At 40.7% G+C, this 18,288-nt stretch overlaps 1 protein-coding gene and 1 long non-coding RNA gene across 2 annotated transcripts; one reads left to right on the top strand and one right to left on the bottom strand.

The window, feature by feature from the left end:
- LOC120441843 lies at nucleotides 1-2,862 on the top strand. The gene is made up of 4 exons (XR_005614316.1): nucleotides 1-592; nucleotides 733-860; nucleotides 1,154-1,249; nucleotides 1,424-2,862. It is a non-coding gene; the product is annotated as an uncharacterized LOC120441843 (long non-coding RNA).
- Nucleotides 2,863-4,836: 1,974 nt separating this feature from the next.
- Nucleotides 4,837-17,209, bottom strand: reep2 (receptor accessory protein 2). Its single transcript, XM_031751049.2, has 8 exons — nucleotides 16,954-17,209; nucleotides 14,940-15,012; nucleotides 11,287-11,363; nucleotides 10,908-11,028; nucleotides 10,671-10,784; nucleotides 9,135-9,315; nucleotides 7,726-7,892; nucleotides 4,837-6,715 (listed from the first exon to the last, which is right to left on the bottom strand). The coding sequence occupies exons 1-8, from the start codon at nucleotides 16,983-16,985 to the stop codon at nucleotides 6,644-6,646; spliced, it is 837 nt and encodes a 278-aa protein (XP_031606909.1). The 5' UTR covers nucleotides 16,986-17,209; the 3' UTR covers nucleotides 4,837-6,643.
- Nucleotides 17,210-18,288: the final 1,079 nt, after the last annotated feature.

The raw sequence follows: 18,288 nt of genomic DNA on the forward strand, positions 1-18,288 counted from the left end.
TATGGAACCCTATGATGCCAGTTAAAACTGGAACTTTCCATATAAAACTATCTGAGCTGGTTAACAAATGTACTGAACACAAGCACAGGTAAAAGGTGTCCTCAGCAACACAGAGGGCATCACACACCAGGACAAGAAGCATTTTGCAGTGACAATGACTATTTCAAGAAACATTACCTTTCTGAGCAGTGTTAATTACTTAATTATCACTTTAAATACTTCATATCAAAATGTACAAACATTGATAAGAAACTGGTCCTTGCCAGGTTGTCACAAGCCTTCAGTCTGGACAAACAGCATTCCAGCAGCATGCGTAATGAAACAGAGCAGCAGTAACAGATTCTCCAAAATGATTGGCCAAGGGAAGGGATGATAGAGTATATAAAGCCTGGGCTGAGTGACACCCAACATATTTAAATGAAATATATATATATTATATTTTGTTTATATTAAAAACATATAGTAGAGGTTCTTCACAATGACAACGTGCAGGGGAGGGATCTATCAACAAAATTTTAAAATGAGCAAAAAATACAAGCTCACTTCAGATAGTAAACCTTCTATCCAAGGAGTTGGTGGAGGAATAGCTTTGGTAAGTGCAGCAATAAATCTTCTTGTTTTTCAAAATTCATGTTTTTCTACGTAATGTTGTCAGATATTATTTATTATTTTGACCCATGTAAATGTACATCTCTGGTGTCGTCTCTCCTTCATATGTAATTCCTGACTCAGCCAAATTTTGCAAATCTTCTTGGTTAACAATAATTCTGCGATCAAAACGGCAGATTACACAGAACAATTTGTTGTGTATCAACCTTTTTTTCCACAAAGGAGGATCTTCATGAACATGAACAACAAAGGTAAGCCTATGAAACAAAGTGTTATAGTCAAAACAGCTCGTGAACTTGTAAAAGTACAAGTAATAAGAGAAGGAATCGATTGTGGGGTAACTGTGGGATAAATATCTATCTTTGAATTTATCAGTGTTTATTATTCATGTTGTTTTATCTTGATTATTTAACAGTAATACTTTAACTCAAATTGAATTCTGTCTTCCAACTTGCTCTGAATTCAAGTTGTTTTAAACACATTGCAAAATACAACAATTAAATTAAATACCTAATGGTTGTATTTTACATGTTATTCAATTCAGTTTGGTAAAATCTGGGACTCCAATAAATAACAAAGATCCCTCCCCCAACCCTGGCTCGAGTTCTGCTTCATCTGTTGGTGATGGAGTAACTATTCAGTAAGTATTCAAATCTGTGTATGTTTTAAAGGATTTATCAAATAAAAAGAAACAGACTAATGGTACTTTAGCAGTTTGCAGCTACATGTTTTTTTGTGTGTTATGGGCAGCCAAACAGTTATAGTTTTACATAATTTTTCTTTCATGATTAATTTAAAAAAATTTGTTATTCAGGAACGAGGGCCAGCAGCAGGAGGAGCCTGGAAGTCCGGAGAATAATATGGAATTATATGAAATAATCAAACATGTTATGCAAAATAAGTATCCTAATTTTTTAAATGAAATAAATGTGAATAATTATAATGAAATAAAAGAGAAAATCAACAGTTTCATAGAAGAAATATCTAATTTAATAAATCCTGACAAATTAAAATATTCCGACAAATCAAACATCTTTAAACGCGTGATGGATGACTGGAAAAAATTACAGGAAGCAGAAAATCCCATTTGTGTAAAAAGGATTCCCAAATTAAAGACATCTATAATAATATTGCTAGTACGGAACTTGATTTGGCCCCAAGGAGCAATAAATAGTAAAATTCCAATTTGTCTTGATAAATTTAGGAACCCATTATTTAACCACTATTTAAACACTGGAGAAAAAAATAAAATAAATCAGTATGGATTTTATTTGATCTTGATGAAAGATGGTACCCTAATGTTTTCTGAAAAAATTCCCCAAGATTCAAAAAACAAAACCCATAGTGAAGAATTTATAATTAAAAATTGGATGAATTTCTATCAGAAAATGGAAACGAGGTAAAAAAGTTTTTTATATATTCATATAATAGCCCGTGTTTAAAAAGGACTGACAACAAAACCCCTTGTATGTTTCAGCTTTTGTGCAAAGCTTGTGAATGGTACGAGAAGTATCAAATCTTCACTGATGTTGCATTCACACATTCCTATGGCATATGTGGCCCAAACTATTTTAATTATCTTACATTTGACGAAATATCATGTCCCAACAGTGGTTTTAATTCTTATATTGAAAAATGTAAAAACACTAAAAGTGAATTGGAAAATCAAAACAAATCAAAGCTTATCAAAAGTAAGCTCTCCAAGGCATTGGATAAAGAGAAAATTGATATAAAGACACTTAAAAATGATGATATTCAAACCGCATGCAATTTTTTAAAGAAGGCAGAAAGTTCATTTGATCTGCTTAAAGATTTCTTGGTCAGTGGACCGGAAACTCACGTTTCCTTCAAATCGCCACCAGAAGTACAGGCAGAAATTTATAAAATATTGAAGGAGAACAACACCTTTATGCGATCAATGAAAAAGTGCATTAGAGCAGATTTAAACAATGCGATCCCTTTTGTTTTTAGAAAGAAATTGGAGTCAATTCTAGGAAGCAGAGGCTTCTTCCGCCTTCACCACATTCCTCACAGTTTTCCCTGTTAATTGAATTAATTGAATAACCAATACAAAAAAAAGTTTATAGTCAATCGGTTTTTGCATTTACAGAATACTCACTGCTATTTGGATGTATTTGGAGGAATAATTCTGTTATGTAATTTCACAGCTATCCAGTTGTTTTACTGTCATCCTTCTAGCTCCTTGTATTCAGTCCCCCTTTGCTTTATTAAAACTTTCCTGTAATACAACCACTTTCTGGCATCTTATGTTGTTTTCTTTTGAGCTTTGGATTGAGGGCACCATAAGATAAAGCCTGTTGGTGTTAACAGACACTATAAGAATAAAATTTAGTACTGATATTTGTTTCCTCTTCAAAGTGTTCATTATCTGTCTGTTTACAGAATCAAAACAGTGACAAAGATCAAAATCATGGTTAGAATTGAAATCCAAACCCGGTACCCGGACCCGGTTCTTAGAGTACGCTTGGGGAGAGTGATTGTGTGTACAGCGTCTCTTTATGTCTGTCTCCGCGTTGGTTGAGTGTGGAATAATTGCCTATGAGAGCATGAGGGTGGGAATGGATGTTTGTATCTGTGTGTGCCTGTATGTCTGTGTCTATATGTCAGGTTGGGTATCAGACGCCACCTCTCTGGGGACATCTCAGGCCCTCCAAGGTTTGGAGGCCTATCTCCCCCCACCACTTCCCCTGCCGGTGGTGGACGCCCTCAGACATCGGTGCGTTGGTGGTTCTCTGTGTCCGGGGGTGGGCGCCCAGGTACACACCGGCTCACTCCTTGGCGGCTGCTTATCGGGGCCTGGAGCCTGGGGCTCGCTCGGGCCACTTCGGAGGCGGGGTGCCCTCGGCCTCTCGGCCCGGGGCTCGGTCACTCAGGCACAGCTGGCTGCCGGCGGAGCTCACGGGCACGTCACTGCAACCCCCCTTCTGCTCCGCGGCTGCTGAGTGACCCCTCATCTGGGACTCTCCTCAGCTCTTTCTGGGATAGTGGCGCGGCTGCCCCTCTGTTGGTCTTCCTTGGTCTCTTGTGTTCTGGGGGCCTCTGGATGTCTGGAGTTTTGATCTCCTCCATACCTGCTTCATGCCCTGGAGGACGGGGCAGTGGCCCCCCACACCCTCTAGCAGATCATTACATGAAGGAACCTTTTAAAAACAAGCGCGTTCATGCTCACAGGTGTACACACAGGTGATCACACACAAACTACACCCTTTTTGGCTCTTACCTCAAAGCACACTGTGCGCTGTCGATCTTACGTGCTGCACAATAATGTCTAACATTTAGTATTTACTGTCATATTCCCATAGATCATTGTGATGTTGTTTATTACTCTCGTTTTCTTCTGCTTGCTTTCTCTTTCTTTCTCAACAGGTGATCCAGATGATCGATATATGTATTTTTTTTGTCTGCTTATTTTGTTGGTTTTGGTTTTTGCCCTTTTCCCCGTCCCTCTTCCCGCTGTTTTTCTTTCCCTTTCTTTCTCCCCTTCTTTCCCCAGTTAAGTCTGTCCCGTATTCAGCAAGTGAAAATAAAATAAACAATAAAGGTGAATCAAATGGACCATTACGGCAAGGCTGGGATGGTCAATTTGGTAAAGTAAATCCGTTGGGGATCTTTCTTCGCCTTTAGACAATAATTCTGATGGCAAAAGAACCAAACGGGACAGGTTTTAAAAAAAAAAAAAAAAAAAAAAGGAAATCCAAACCCACCAATTACCTAAACAGCGAGAGGGTGAGCCTCCACAGTGAGCTACCAGAGCTACCAAGTTTCACCCAAAACATTATCCTCCTAGGACCTGGCGTCCACATATATGGACCTCACATTTTGGGTTGTCTAGACCAAAATACAAAATTTTGCTCTGCAAGTGCCTGATATCCACTAACAAGAACATTATACTGCCACTGTCCTATGGAAATTTAAAACAAATGCCCTCATATGTGGATCTCATTTTTCTCAGAAACATAAATCAGGTTTGAAAAAGAAAAAAAAGAAATCAGGTAACTTTTTGTTTTTATGTTCATCAGGTCCCAGTCAGCCCAAATAGCAAAGAGAAATTAAAAATACATGCCATGGAAAAGTTCGGGACTTAGGAGGTTAAAATTAGTGTCTTTCTTCAGTGAGGTGTGAGAGGCTTTGAAGAAACAACTGAGCTAATGCCACATAATGCTGTGTATACAGTTATCATTTAGCTGGACAATCCACAGAAACACACAAATTTAATGTTCTTTATTAGTTTTTTTTATTGACCATTACATGACCTTGTTAGGTACCACTGTGCCGGCACATGAAATTATTGTCTTTGATGTGAAGCTTTGATAACTGACACAAACAAGATACAAATGAACATCCCTGTATACAATACTGATTTAAAACTCAAAATAATCAGCAATAAATATCTCAAAATGACAAGATAAAAATGCAGAGCTTTCTCTTCATAACAAAAAACATCTTTTCAGTATGTGATGTGTTTTTATTCAGTGTAAACATTAAATTAAGGAGAAGAAAAAAAAGTCTTGTTTCCAACTTTTGGCCCTAAAATAACAAACATAAAATGTAAATTTACAAGCTGATTCCCTACACTGAGATGGAGTTAAATGTCTCAAGGAGAAAAGCAAACATGTTAATTTAAAATTCAATAATCACTTCTACTACCAGAAGTCTTTACTGAATGTCTGAGGTTCCTCTGGTCTCAGTCAGAACGTGTGATTTGTCAAGACTAAGAATGAAAAATACACCGAAATGATTAAAAACTGATTTAAGCCCAGAGAATGAATAAGGCAAGCAAGCTCATACTGTATATACAGTCAAGGTTACTATTTACATGTTGGTGTTTACATGTGGTTCAGCAACTTCAGCTAACAGTGGAGGTGGGCTTTGGCTCCCCCTACTGGTTCAAGAGTCACACTGCTGACAGCAGTAATGAGCACTGACCTCCTCATGCTTGTGTACTCAGTATACCTAACGCAGTGGCTGACAACCAGAAGTCCAGTAACTTTAGAAACACCCACAGCCTGCTCTCACTCTCCCTCCATATCTGAGACTAAAATAATCACTCGCAGTAGTTTTATTTGTGTCACTATTCACATATTTCTATAGTCGATCCAAGCTTCCAGTGTGCAGAAACGCTATTAATCAGGTCAAGTGTCACCACACAGCTGGATAGAAGGAGTAAAAGAAAATGCAGAGGTACTGAGTCACTGTGTAATGTTGAAAGGAAATGATATACAAATGTCACCTTTGTAGTGAAAGTGGATAAGTTAGCTCAAAAACACCGGCATGAAAGTCATCACTCATTGGCAGCATTGCCTTCACAGATCCAGCTGAGCACAGCTGATCATATTAGTTACTAATATCACAGATCATAGTTACATATGAGCTCAGAGTAGCGTCCAGATCGAGGATCACAAAACCAGCACTGAACAAATAATTCATCACCAGCACTGTGTGTGACGTGAAAGAGTGAGACCTGAACGTGGCAGAGCCAGACTCACTCAGAGGAAACAGACTGAGGACAGGCTAACAATGAAACTGCTGTAAAAGAGTGAGGACATGCTGGTCCTGAGTGACAGGTGTGATGAGCTTAACAGCAGTAAGGATGGATACACTCATCCACTCATTAATTAATGTAGGCCTCAAAGGAGATTTTGCCTTTTTCTCCTTAGTTTAAATGATGACAAAATACTGAGAGCCCAGAGTTCCAGTTTTCAGTGCATCAAAAGAGAAACTTTTGAAGATTTCTACCACACGGTCAGGTCAAGATTAGCTGGAGACTGTGGCCTGTGTGAAATTAAAAAGAAAAAAAAAAAAGTCTCAGTCTCAGTTAAATCTCAGCTAAATTCTCCTTAAAGAGAACGAGACTTCATAAACATGGGCCTGTAAATTTAAAAGAACTGTATTTAAAATTAATGTATGTATGTAAAGGTGTATATGTGCGCTTGTGTGGACACCAAACAGGAGGAAGGGACTGCAGGCTGTGGGTGGAGCGAGTGGAGGTCAGTGCATGTGTGGGCTGCAGGACTCATGGTGGCGTCTCTGCGTTATTAGTTGTCGTCTTCTTCTTCACCGGCTTTTTCACTGTCTTGGTTTGAGTCTGGCCACAGAAGAAGAAAATAAAGAGAGAGATTACCAGAGCTGATCAATCAAAGACTGGTAAAATGAGAGGTTTCACTAGCAAGAGTACGAGTTATTAGTTGTATTGTAACTGCTGCTCAAATTATGTTTAATCTGTGTAAACAGTGAAAACAAAGTGTCCTTAAAGAGCAGCATGCTTTCTGAGTGAACTGTTGATGCTGCAAAACACCACAGGAACATCTGATGTATATACAGTTGGTGCAGGTAGTATCACTTGCCTGTGTAATTACAGGTATGATTATATACACTCACAGGCCACTTAATTGCTTGTGAAAGCATACATGTAATCTGTGGGTCAGAACTGAATGTAGGTCAAGAGGTAACATGAAATCATTTATCACTGTTTTATTGGAAATGAACTGTGTTATTAGTAATGAAATACATATATTACTATTACCAAATTGAAGTAGGTTAATTGTTGAGGAAGAAAAAAAATATTAGGAAATACTGACAATGCTACACTTATTGGTCAGATTATTAGGTACATCTTGCTAGTACAGGGCTGGGCCCTCATCTGCCTTCAGAATTCTTCAAGTTACAGATTCAACAAGGTGCTGGAAGATTTCTGTCCACACTCATTCCCCCACATCCCAAAGATGCTCTATAGAACTGAGATCGGGTGACTGTGGAGCCCCTGGATTTGTTTTCCTTTTTCAAACCAGTCTCTGTAAACCTTAGAGATGACTGTGTGGGAAAACCTCAGTAGTTTCCGAAATACTCTGACCAACCCATCTGGCACCAAACAACATATTCAAAGTCACTTAAACAACTTTTCACCTCATTCTGATGCTCAGTTTGAACTTCAGGAGGTCATCTTGACCATGTCTACATGGCTAAATGCAGTTGCTGGGTAATGAGCACTTGAAGGTGCACTTAAAGTGGCTAGTGACTGAATATTGTAATATACAATTTAAGAAAATCGCCCTGTGATTGACAAACCTACAAAGCGTATGTGCGTGTATGCCCTACCTCTGTCTTAGCAGCAGCAGGCTTCTTGGTTGCCTTGACGCTGGTACTGCGTTTGTGCCCTTTATCTCCCACATCCTCATCAGAGTGTTCGGTCCTTGTGTCTGAAAGGTCCGAGCTGTGCTGGGACGATGTGTCATCAATAAGGGACGCGGCTGCCACAGAGCGAGCTGCAGGACAGGATAGAGATTGATGGACAGTCAGTGAGAGTAGCTGAGTGTTCAGAGTGACATCACCACATGATCTGAGAGACACCAAACATCTTCTGCATTTTACTGCTGCCACAGAACTGCTTAATTTACAGATTTATTTGGTGTAGCCTTGAACCAGTGCATCATCACAGACAGAGCCTTTGGCGCCACCTAGTGGACACTTCAATTTATCTATTTTTTAAATAATATACAGCCACCAGTTTTAAAATAAAGAGAAAAAAAAAGGAGTCACTTCCATCTTTTTAAGTGTTTGTTTTTTTGTTTTGTTGTTTTCATTTACCCATTTTACAGAGACTCAAATTAACTTGTGAAATCATTTTTATCCTTTGCTTTTGGGAGACAAAATCAGAAGAACTGGTCCATTAGATTATAAAGTTTTCTTGGCAAATGTTAAATTAGGAAGGAAACTAAACTGTTTGTGTGACATTAAGAATAGAAAAAGTGTTTTATTGAGTAAAATTAAAATTAGAAAAATCCCTAACAGCAACTTTAGGAGCTGTGCAAAGCTGCAACTCGTTACTTTAGTGATGATCTGCAGATCATTTAGAATTAAAAAAAAGATAAGAAATGTAATCTAAAATAAATAATTTTGAACTTGCTAGTTCATAAAAGTTACGGTCTACTGATTTACTAACGCCACTGCAGATTTCAGTTGAACTCTGACTTCAGTGTTTTGTTTCAGCTGTTTTCAGTTTGGTTTTAGAAGTCATGTGTAAATGAACAAAAAGAAAAAAAACAAAACAAAACAACAAAAAACCTTGCATTGTACATATTAAAATACACCACTTGGCCCCGTGACTTCATTGTTTCAGTGTCTCTCTGTATTCAGCTCACAGCATGTACCCACACAGTTAGCCAGCCAGCAGTGCAGCGAGACACAAAGAGAGCTCCTTCCAAGCCTCCCCTCCCACTGGAATCACATGTTTTCACCCCAGCTCGATCTCTTTGCACTGCCTCCCTCAGTCACCCTTCTTTCCCCTTCCCACCCTGCAGTGCTTTAAATCACATGACTCCACTTGGCCTAAGTAGTCCCAGTCCTGCTCTGAAGTTAAATAAAGGAAGTCTTCATCGTCACGCTCTGGGTCAGTCAGCAAGCTGCAAACACAGCTTGTGTGTATTCATGCACTTGTGTACGACTGTGTTTCTCTACGTGAAGCTGCTGCTGATGTCGTGTGGGAGATGCGTGTTGTGCGGCCTTACTCTGCCGTGCAGTGGAGCTCTTGGCCCGGGGCAGCGTGCTCGCGCCCGAGCTCATGTCATCCATGGGGTCCCGTCTCATGCGGGCATCAGGAGTGTGCAGAGCCAGCTCATCGTCAGCGTTGATGAGAGTGAGGTCCTGCATGCTGAAACTCCGCAGCTTGTCTGACAACACGCCCTGTCCCTGGGCGTCACAGCAGGAACAAAAACAGGCATATTAGATATGCAAAACTACCATTACTCAGAGCTCAGAGGAAAATAGTTTTCAAAAGTTCTTTTTTTTTTTTTTCTTTTTTTTTTAAATCTGCCAATGATTATGTGGTGAAGCTGATTAATATTTGGAAGACCCCACTTTGGATTCTGGGAAAGTAAGATGACCAATTTTGGCTACAATTATTTAACTTACTAAACAGAATAATCAACAGGGTAATCAATATGAAAATAAATTCCAAGTGGAGCTCTGTGCTCATGAATAAATAGCAGCTGCACTGATAATATTTGCCTTTACAAACAAATGTGTGTGAATACTCGAGGACATTGATAAATGCGATCTGTGATCCTGTGTTTGGGACAAATGACAAATGTTAAAGAGTGCATGTTTAACTAATATGGAATTTTGTATTAAGGAACAAACAAACTTTACTATAAATATAGAACAAGTGTCTGCAGCAGCTATAAGCCTTTAGTACAGAATGATTTAGTAGCACCAACTTCCTGTTTCGCAGCTTACAAGAACAACTGCTCAGTATCTGATAGCACGCTTCACTCTTACAGTTGCGCAGCTAATCTGACGAAAGTCGGAAAAAGTTATGTAGTCCAGTCATCTGGTCATAAAATGCACATCCACCACGAAAGTCTTCAAGGTCATCCTAGTTATTTACTGGTTGAAAACCAACAAAAAAGCCTTAAACCTTAGAAACTGTGATCCTTACAAATGTGTTGTGTATAGTCAACAAATTAAAAGATTCCAAATATCATGTCACAACCTCTGACCTCTCCTTCTAGGTCTATAGATTGATCTGAAGGTCAAAGTGATAATAATGTTATGTAGAGCTATTTAAAACTATTATGTGAAAGCATACACATCTGGGGATATAAAGATGATATATAGGGACTCTGAATAGCCTGTCACTTTATTATGTACAGTAAGAGGTCCCATTAAAGTAAATACTGCCCACAGAGTGAGCTGGCTTGGTGGAGGTTTGTTAATGTTCTTCCTTGAATAGAACAAAAAACTCATTTAGAAAATAAATTCGGAGCCTACTTAATTATGAGACTAATCGTTAGAGGAAGCTCAACTACTGACAGTCATCTCGGCCCTCTTTTCTTGCTGTACAAGTGAGTTAATAACAGCATTATTCACCATTTGACCGAGGTTTGTATTTCACATGCAAACAGAAAAGCAGAGGCATCTATGTGGGGACTTTGTAATAACATTAACAAGTAAATAAATAAATGTTAACTGAACAGGTGTTAGCCATGATCTACTTTGAAGATACTTGAAGACAGAGCAAACGTTAACATTTAAACACAGTGCACCTTGGTGGCTGCAGTGACGGCAGCGTTAGCAGCCAGGTTGAGACCCCGTTTTCCAAACCTCATCATGGTCTCATAACTCCTGTCTTTGGCCTGTGCGATGTACTCATCTATCTCCTGCAGCACAAAGGACAGTCAACAGGGAGGAGTTAGAGACGACACTGTGAGTCATCAGGACAAAGAGTCGTATCATTTCAGTGTGGACTTCACATCAGCTTTTGATGGGCTTTTTCTTTTTACCTTCTCTTTATTTGACAGGGTGGGGTGGACAAACTTGCGGTAGAGGACACTGGAGCCCTTGGTGTACGGAGACAGCAGCCAGATCACAAACGCAATCTTTAGCTCAAAGTAAAATGGAAACCTGGATAATTAAACACAGAGTTAATCAATCAGCAGAGATGGAAAGGAAACGACACACTGAGAAAAAAGGTATGCATGAGTGGTCTATAGATTATGATGCTAAGTAGGAAAAGAAAAGAAAGATCCTTGAAGAGATTATTGTATTAACAATCAGCAGCAGAACATTAAAGCATCTATTGATTTTTTATTTTACAAGTGGTTCTTTTATTATAAGTGAGTGGGGAAAGAGGGCTACAATCACAAGCAGCTCCCAACTCACCATGATAGGAGCAGGTCTGTGACCGTTTCTGCTGTGCTGAACAATGCAAACACTATCCAGTACATCATCCACTTCACCTGGGCGCAAACACACACACACAAACAAAGGTGAAGGGAGAGAACATGATTAAAAATAGCACATGAAAACCCACAGCATCCAGTTCGCATGTGCTGAGACACGTGGCACTAAACAGAGGTTACGCACACAGACATCCCTACACAGAAATCGGACACATGCTTCAGTCCATTTGCATCACATCACTATGCATGGGCACATCTGAGACAAAGAGAGATGCGAGTCATCTTCTAAACTGGTCATTTACAGCAGCGGTCCCCAACCCACGGGTCTCGGACCGGTACCGGGCCGCGAGAGTTGAGGCTCAGGTGTGAAATGTATTGTTTTCAGGGTTTTTATCAGTTTTCAGCGTTTTTTTGTTATCGTTTTTATCGTTAACTCGGTTTTCCTGGGTCTTTTCACGTGTGTTATGAATAAATCTTCTTTTTTTCGGTACCGGTACTAGTTTTATTTGGTTGTATTCATCCACGACACCTTAAAGGCCGGTCCGTGAAAATATTGTCGGGCATAAACCGGTCCGTGAGGCAAAAATGAGTGAGCTGATTTACAGGCAAATTAACTTTGTAGCTAATATCAGATAAATCATCAGTTATCAAATACACTGATACATTCAACGTAAGAACAGCTCTGAGTGGTAATGGTGCGTTTAAAGGCATTAACAGGCCGCAGGCACGCAGCCGCGAGAATGCACCAAACGGCGAATCATTCGGCTCGTTAGAAATGAGCCAAACAAGAGAAGACGGGGGATGAGAGCAGCTCTAAAAATGGCGTCTCCCTACTCTCCCCCTCTCACACTTCCCCGCCCCATATTCGCTCCTTCTGTGGCCGTCTGCCTGAGCAGCGACTGAGAGGGTGGGTTGCCATAGTAACCAGCCAGGAGGAGACTGTTCACCAGTGCAAATCTAGGCTGAGGGCCAGAGTGCTGCCATCTCCCCACCTCTCTCTCTCATGCAGTGATGAGGTAATCAGAAAGAGCCCCAGTCAGCTGCGTTTAAAAATATCCACGGTGATCGAAAACCCTGGCGCTTTCTGAGTGATGAAACATTACCGTATTAAAGGGTTGGGCAGTTTCATACAATCTTCATCCTTTGGATTTTAGTCCAAACATCCAGACTGACTGAGCCCTTTACAGGGAACCTTTATTTCACTTTAAACCAAAGCAAATCATTCATGTGGAATCTCATTATATATACATTTCTTTTTAAAAAGTCAGTTAAACTTCAGGGATATCAATCTGTCCATTTAGGAAGCCTAAACCATTGTGAGTCAGGTGCAGGTGCTTTCAACAGGCCCACAGGAGAGGCAACAACGAGACCACCTGGATACAGACAACAGTCTATATAATCCTCTCCTGACTGATCAGTGTCCAGCTTTGCTTTTTGCTACACTCATTGTCACCAATTACAGCATGAAAAGGTACATTCATGTTCAAAGCTCCTCCAGGAGGGCACATCATGTTTATGAGTTAAACTTGTGTCCCTGAATTATTTTGAGCAATGCAATACAGTCTGTTATTCGGTGCTGGTTCCAGCACAGACATCCATTTAAAAATATGACAGTTTTTAGAGGCCTGAATCATTTGCGATTGTGAAATAAATAAATAATGAATTATGTTTAATTATTAAAAGAAAATACACTCTGGGGTCTAAAAGGATGAAGAAAAAAAACATGAAAAAAAATTCGAATGTTTGAGGATTTGAAATTTTGAGTAATTTTGAAAAGTAAAAACAGTTTCATGCTCTTAGTGTTTCTTCCTGGTTTATTGTTGTAATCTTAGTCTCCCCACCACCCCCACCCCCACTTCATTCTGAAGGTTTTCAGGGCTTTCTGCATTTCTTTTGCAAACCCATTCTCTGTCTCGACTGAGTTCCCCTGCGCCTTATTTTCCCTCTCCCTAGTGTGAATTTAGGACAAATTCCAACAACCACAATAACACCTCTACTCACACACACCGTTCACTCCTCTTGTGTGTTTGCATAGAGAGTCCACTATGTTGAGTGGTGTTCCAAATTTACTAGCTTATGTGAAAGTGGGCTGTAAAGCTCTCCAGCACTAACTCTGCATTGATGCAGATTTTCCACTCTGAAGCTGCAGCACCTGTTTTGTTTTGATTTGAATTTTCCAGTAAAGTGATGAACATGATCATAATGCATCCATCTGATAGGGGTATGAAATTGCCGAAGATTGTGTTCCTGTTTCCATCGGAGAGAGGTGAGGTCAGAGCAAAGCCTGCTGATGTATTTCTATCCAACCCTTGAAGAGACCCATCAGCATCCATGAGAGAGACAGCATGGAGATTTGAGTATTTTCCTAATCTGGATTTCATCTCTGTATCTTTGTTAGGCTGTCATCTAGTCTTCTTCTTGTCCCCAAGTCATCTTTGTTTCTCCAGCCAACTCCTGTGCATTTGTACCCCCCCCCCCTTCTTTTCTGTCACTGTTGCCCCAGCTCATAGATTACAAAAGATAAAATTTGTAGATTTGTAGTTGTAGATCAAACCGACATTGAAACATGTTTGTGGGACTATGCAAACACTGAGGTGGTCTGCCTCCACCGCATCAACTTTACCCAAGTGCACTCTGTGCTTAACATGCTATACCCTTCAGTTGGTGCTCTTTTTTTTTTTTTTTTTTTTTCTTCTTTCTTAGAAAGACTCCTACGGCAGCTGAATAAATCACCCAACCACATCTCTTTGCAAGAACTACGACTAGACCAAAAAGAAGACTGAAGAGTGTCGACTGTCATGGACTTTCATCCACAGTCACCTGATCTCAACTTGAAAGCACTTGAAAAATGAGGAAGCCAAACATTGCAGATAGCCAAAGAAGCTCTTTGGGACATCATCTAATCATCCTAACATGAATTATAGGATTTGCTTTAACCTTTAAAGACAACCTTTTATTGTCTTTAACAACCAGCTACTTGTCTAGTGCTCAGTCCGATTCATCCCGATAGGCTCTCACAATACTGTGCACAACATGACCCTGCAATTATCAGGAGCTGCATGTAAATTCATATAATGTTTGCAACGGTAGCATTAAAATGCCCTGAAGTAAGTCCCACATTTTAAGGTCTTGTCACAATAAATGCTTCAGATTTATAAATCAGAACTTCATAAAGATCTACGCAGAACGGAAAAAGAATCAGGAAGAATCCAAAGTGCAGGATTTGTTCCGTCTTTTAGTGTTTTTATGGTGCATAAACGCCCTTCTTTTATGAAGGCTGGTGTGTCCTAGTTAAACTGCAATCCCATGCCTCCGGCCTTGTCTGGAACACCCCGATCATTAAGCATGATTCCTATTTTTTTTTAGTCTTCAAATGATAACGCCCAAAGAAACAGAACGGGCATAGCAGAAAACATGACAACAGAAATTACTCCAAGTAATTAATAAGCTTGCTCTGATGAAACGGAGCATTTCTCTGGCCTAAATCTGATCAGTGAGCTTCATGTTGATTCTCAACACATTAGAGGAGAAATAGCTGGCAGGCGCTCAGGGCAAAACACCCTAAAAGTCAAACAGAGCAGACAGAGGTCAAAAATGGTTTGCTGAAGTTTAGTAACCAGGGCTTATACTCACATATTCCTTCACATTCTTCGTTTTGACGGCCTTATACGAAGAGTACGCTGGGTAGAGCGTCCCAAAGGCAAGGCTGCAAAAAAAGCAGACAAGACTAGGTCAGACAAAGGGGCTTCAGCTAGAGAACATGGCCTCTGGGTGTCGACTCTGACACCTCACAAACGCACTCCTGCACAGCAGCCACATCTGCTCTGAGCTTCTGTGAAACACAAAAGAGCGACATGTACTTGAGCAAAGCAAGTGTCTATGTGGTTTTAATCCGCATGCCACGAAAGAAATGCTGGGCAGTGACTTGTCAAAACAAAGTGGCCTGATAATGAGTAGAAGCAATGTAATGGAGTCAGGAAGACTGCAGTGAGCTAAAATGGAAAAACACACAGTTTCTACCAGGGGTGGGTCACCATGTGTTAGAACACGTGCACACTGGGACATTGTGCAAACACAGCCTTGTTTTTGATGCGCATTTGATCGCATCCTCTGCCACTGTGCTGATTTGTGCTGATGTGACAGGATACTGAACGCTGAGTGAGGCGACAGCAGGGACAGCTCAAATCAGAAGGGCCGTGCAAGTGTGCCTACAGTGCAAACCAAAAGCTGGACTTAAACCCTTAATGTAAATAAAGGTTGAATGCCAATTACAGAGGTAGCCAGCATCTATTTTTTTTCCCCCTTCCTTAAGTAGGTCTTCTGTCCCAGTGTTCGACTACGCTGCTCAGTGATGTGTGCAGCTCCGTACAGTGAGCTGACATGACTCGTAGCAGGCCTCCAAGCCAGTGGGCTCCCAGAGCAGACGCCCTGTGCCTCTTTGTGTCCTCATTGAAAGCCCACTACTGACCTTACAGTCACTCCGTCCTCTTGTTCAGTCTAGGAAATATTTTAGTGTTCACTTCTTTAGGTTAGATTAATAAATTAGCTGTAAAAACAGGAGAAAAGAAATAGGCTGGCTACCCTTTAAAAACTGGGCCAGCTGCACATTTAAAGCACAAAGACAATGACTAATCTTGTGTGCTGGATAAGCAGCGGGCATTATGATGCATATTCAAGTCACATTGTTTGCCTTCAGTAGACACATGACTACCTGAGGTGTAGTGAAGTGGAAGATGCAGGCAGCTGGAAGCCAATAACAGTAACAGTTTGCTTATGTAATCAAGGAAAAGCAGAACATTTATAGGAATGAAGCATCATTTCTACACCTGAGCCTTCCAAAGGCATCATAATGTTCGACTTTAAGGTTAGCAGTTGATGAGCACTCAGTATCTGGACATTTCACTAGAGATGGGACAGCACCGGTGCAGCACTGTGAAGTGTCTGCATAATGGATCAAGATAATGACAGCTGGCTTTGGTTGAGTCATCCACACAGTGGGGATGTGGCGTGTCCAGGTGGAGGCCTAGAACTGATGTGCTGATACCGCTTGTCCATCCAATTAAGCCCCACTGCTGGTGGCATATGAATGGCTGGACACACATCCCTGGCTGGGCTGTTGGGCTTCTTTAGCCTTGCACCACATTTTACCAACTCGTGTTGGTACGGCGCCTAGCTACATTCACAGTGGGCTATTTAAAAGTAAAAAGCAGTGGCTGGCAGCTCGGAGTCTGTTTACTTGTGTGCAGCGAGGCTGGCATGTTAAACAGGCTGCGCTTTCCCTGCCAACACATTATCTGTCAGGTGGTTACAGTATGTGAGTCAGTTACTGACTAGCCAGCCCGCGTTAGCTACGAGCGGCTAGCAAGAGCTGGATGCAGATTGTGCTGCATCATTGTGCTGATTAAAGAAACGGCAGCGGTTATTAAACATAGGAGCTTTAAACGCCCCTGTCTGAATGCCATGATACCCAATGTATTTATATTTCCCCTACATGTGAAGTGTATGTATAAAAAGGACAAGAAACGGACAGCCTAGCTAGTCGGCGTTCAGCATCACACAGGTGATCAAAGGAGCCGTTATGGTGTTTAAGAATAAAAAAATTTTTAAAAAATAAAAAAAAAATTGATGCAGCCCTGCCCATACTCACACAACTATCCTCGAGATAATCCAGGATACCATCTTGCTGGACCGCCAGCCTTCGAGGCTTTCCCCCCAGCTTCTAGGAAATCTAGTCGGCTAGTAAGCGGGCTAGGTGGCCCCCATTCCCCTCCAGGACGAGCTGTGATGTGAGCCAGGAGGCTGCTGTGCTGTCAGGTAGGCTAACAGCAGCTGGAGATGTGCTCTGCAGTGTGTAGCTCCAGACTGCTCTGCTCTCTGTCACCACCAACACCACCGCTGATGAACAAGACTGGCTCTTAAAGGGCCAGAGGCACTCTGATAAATCTGTAGTTTTAGCTTCAAAATGTGGCCCATGGTGCTCCTCCTAGTTAACCAACAGTGGCGCACAATACAACCTTAGTCATCGACATTAGGTTATTAAACTACTAAAGAACTGATTTCATCGTTTTCTTTCATAATTTTGCTGTGCAATCCCAATCTGCTCACTGACAAGGACTAAAGCAAAGCACAGTCATACCAGGTTTATCCGAGTGAAAGCCCCACACAGTGCTGGTCTCCTTTTTATGATCATTATTTTTTTATTATGTCCATGAGACTGACCTCTGGATAAATGATTTAGGCTCATATTCAACATTTCTCTGAAGACTTAAAGATGTAAACACACTGAACACAGTCACACAAGATACTGAGTTTAAACATTTGATAACAGTTACTCAGTTAAGCAGAAAACTAAGCGAAGTGGTTAACTTATCAAAAAGTAAGTAGCCTATGGAGTACCATTGGTTACTTTATATTTTGTCTCTAAGGAACCAGACTTACTGTGGGTCTTTCAAAGTTTTTCTTTTGAAAGTGGCTGCTTCTTTAGCAATTTTCAATCCAGTCCTTGTACCTGACCATTGTCAGAGGAATGTTTGTGTTGTTTTCAATTAAGCCACTTAACACTAAGGTATGAAACATTTACAAGGGATCTACCAGTGTTTTATCTTCCAAGTCAAACAAGGACTGGTTTGGGACTGCACTTCAGCCAATGCAAACATACTGCCAATGCAGTAAAGACATACAATAGAACTCATGGATTGGCCTCCCCAGAGCCCCAAACCACAACATTATTGAAGCATTGTGGGATCATCATGACAGAGAATGAAACAAAAAGGTATCTCTCAATGTTGTTTAAGAAGCCTGGAGAAGTATTCCTGAAGAATACTTAGTATCACTGCACCCGATTTACATTTTTCTTATAAAGGAATGGGTGACTCAAGACTTTTGCAGAGCACAACATAACTGCGAACTGCATCTCTTTTTTGGGATGTTTGACTACACAGGCAATCAGGTACCAGCAAACTTGTATTTTAATACCATCTAC

This window comes from Oreochromis aureus, linkage group 2, assembly GCF_013358895.1.
Source record: "Oreochromis aureus strain Israel breed Guangdong linkage group 2, ZZ_aureus, whole genome shotgun sequence".
NCBI lineage: Eukaryota > Metazoa > Chordata > Actinopteri > Cichliformes > Cichlidae > Oreochromis > Oreochromis aureus.

Excerpts from the sequence above, each read along its gene's own strand:
- reep2 (XM_031751049.2), bottom strand. The coding sequence starts at position 16,985 with ATGGTATCCTGGATTATCTCGAGGATAGTTGT. Across the intron at positions 11,364-14,939 it reads CGAAGAATGTGAAGGAATAT|GTGAAGTGGATGATGTACTG; the intron begins GTGAGTATAAGC and ends GTTTGCGCCCAG. Across the intron at positions 9,316-10,670 it reads CCGTCACTGCAGCCACCAAG|GGACAGGGCGTGTTGTCAGA; the intron begins GTGCACTGTGTT and ends TGTGACGCCCAG.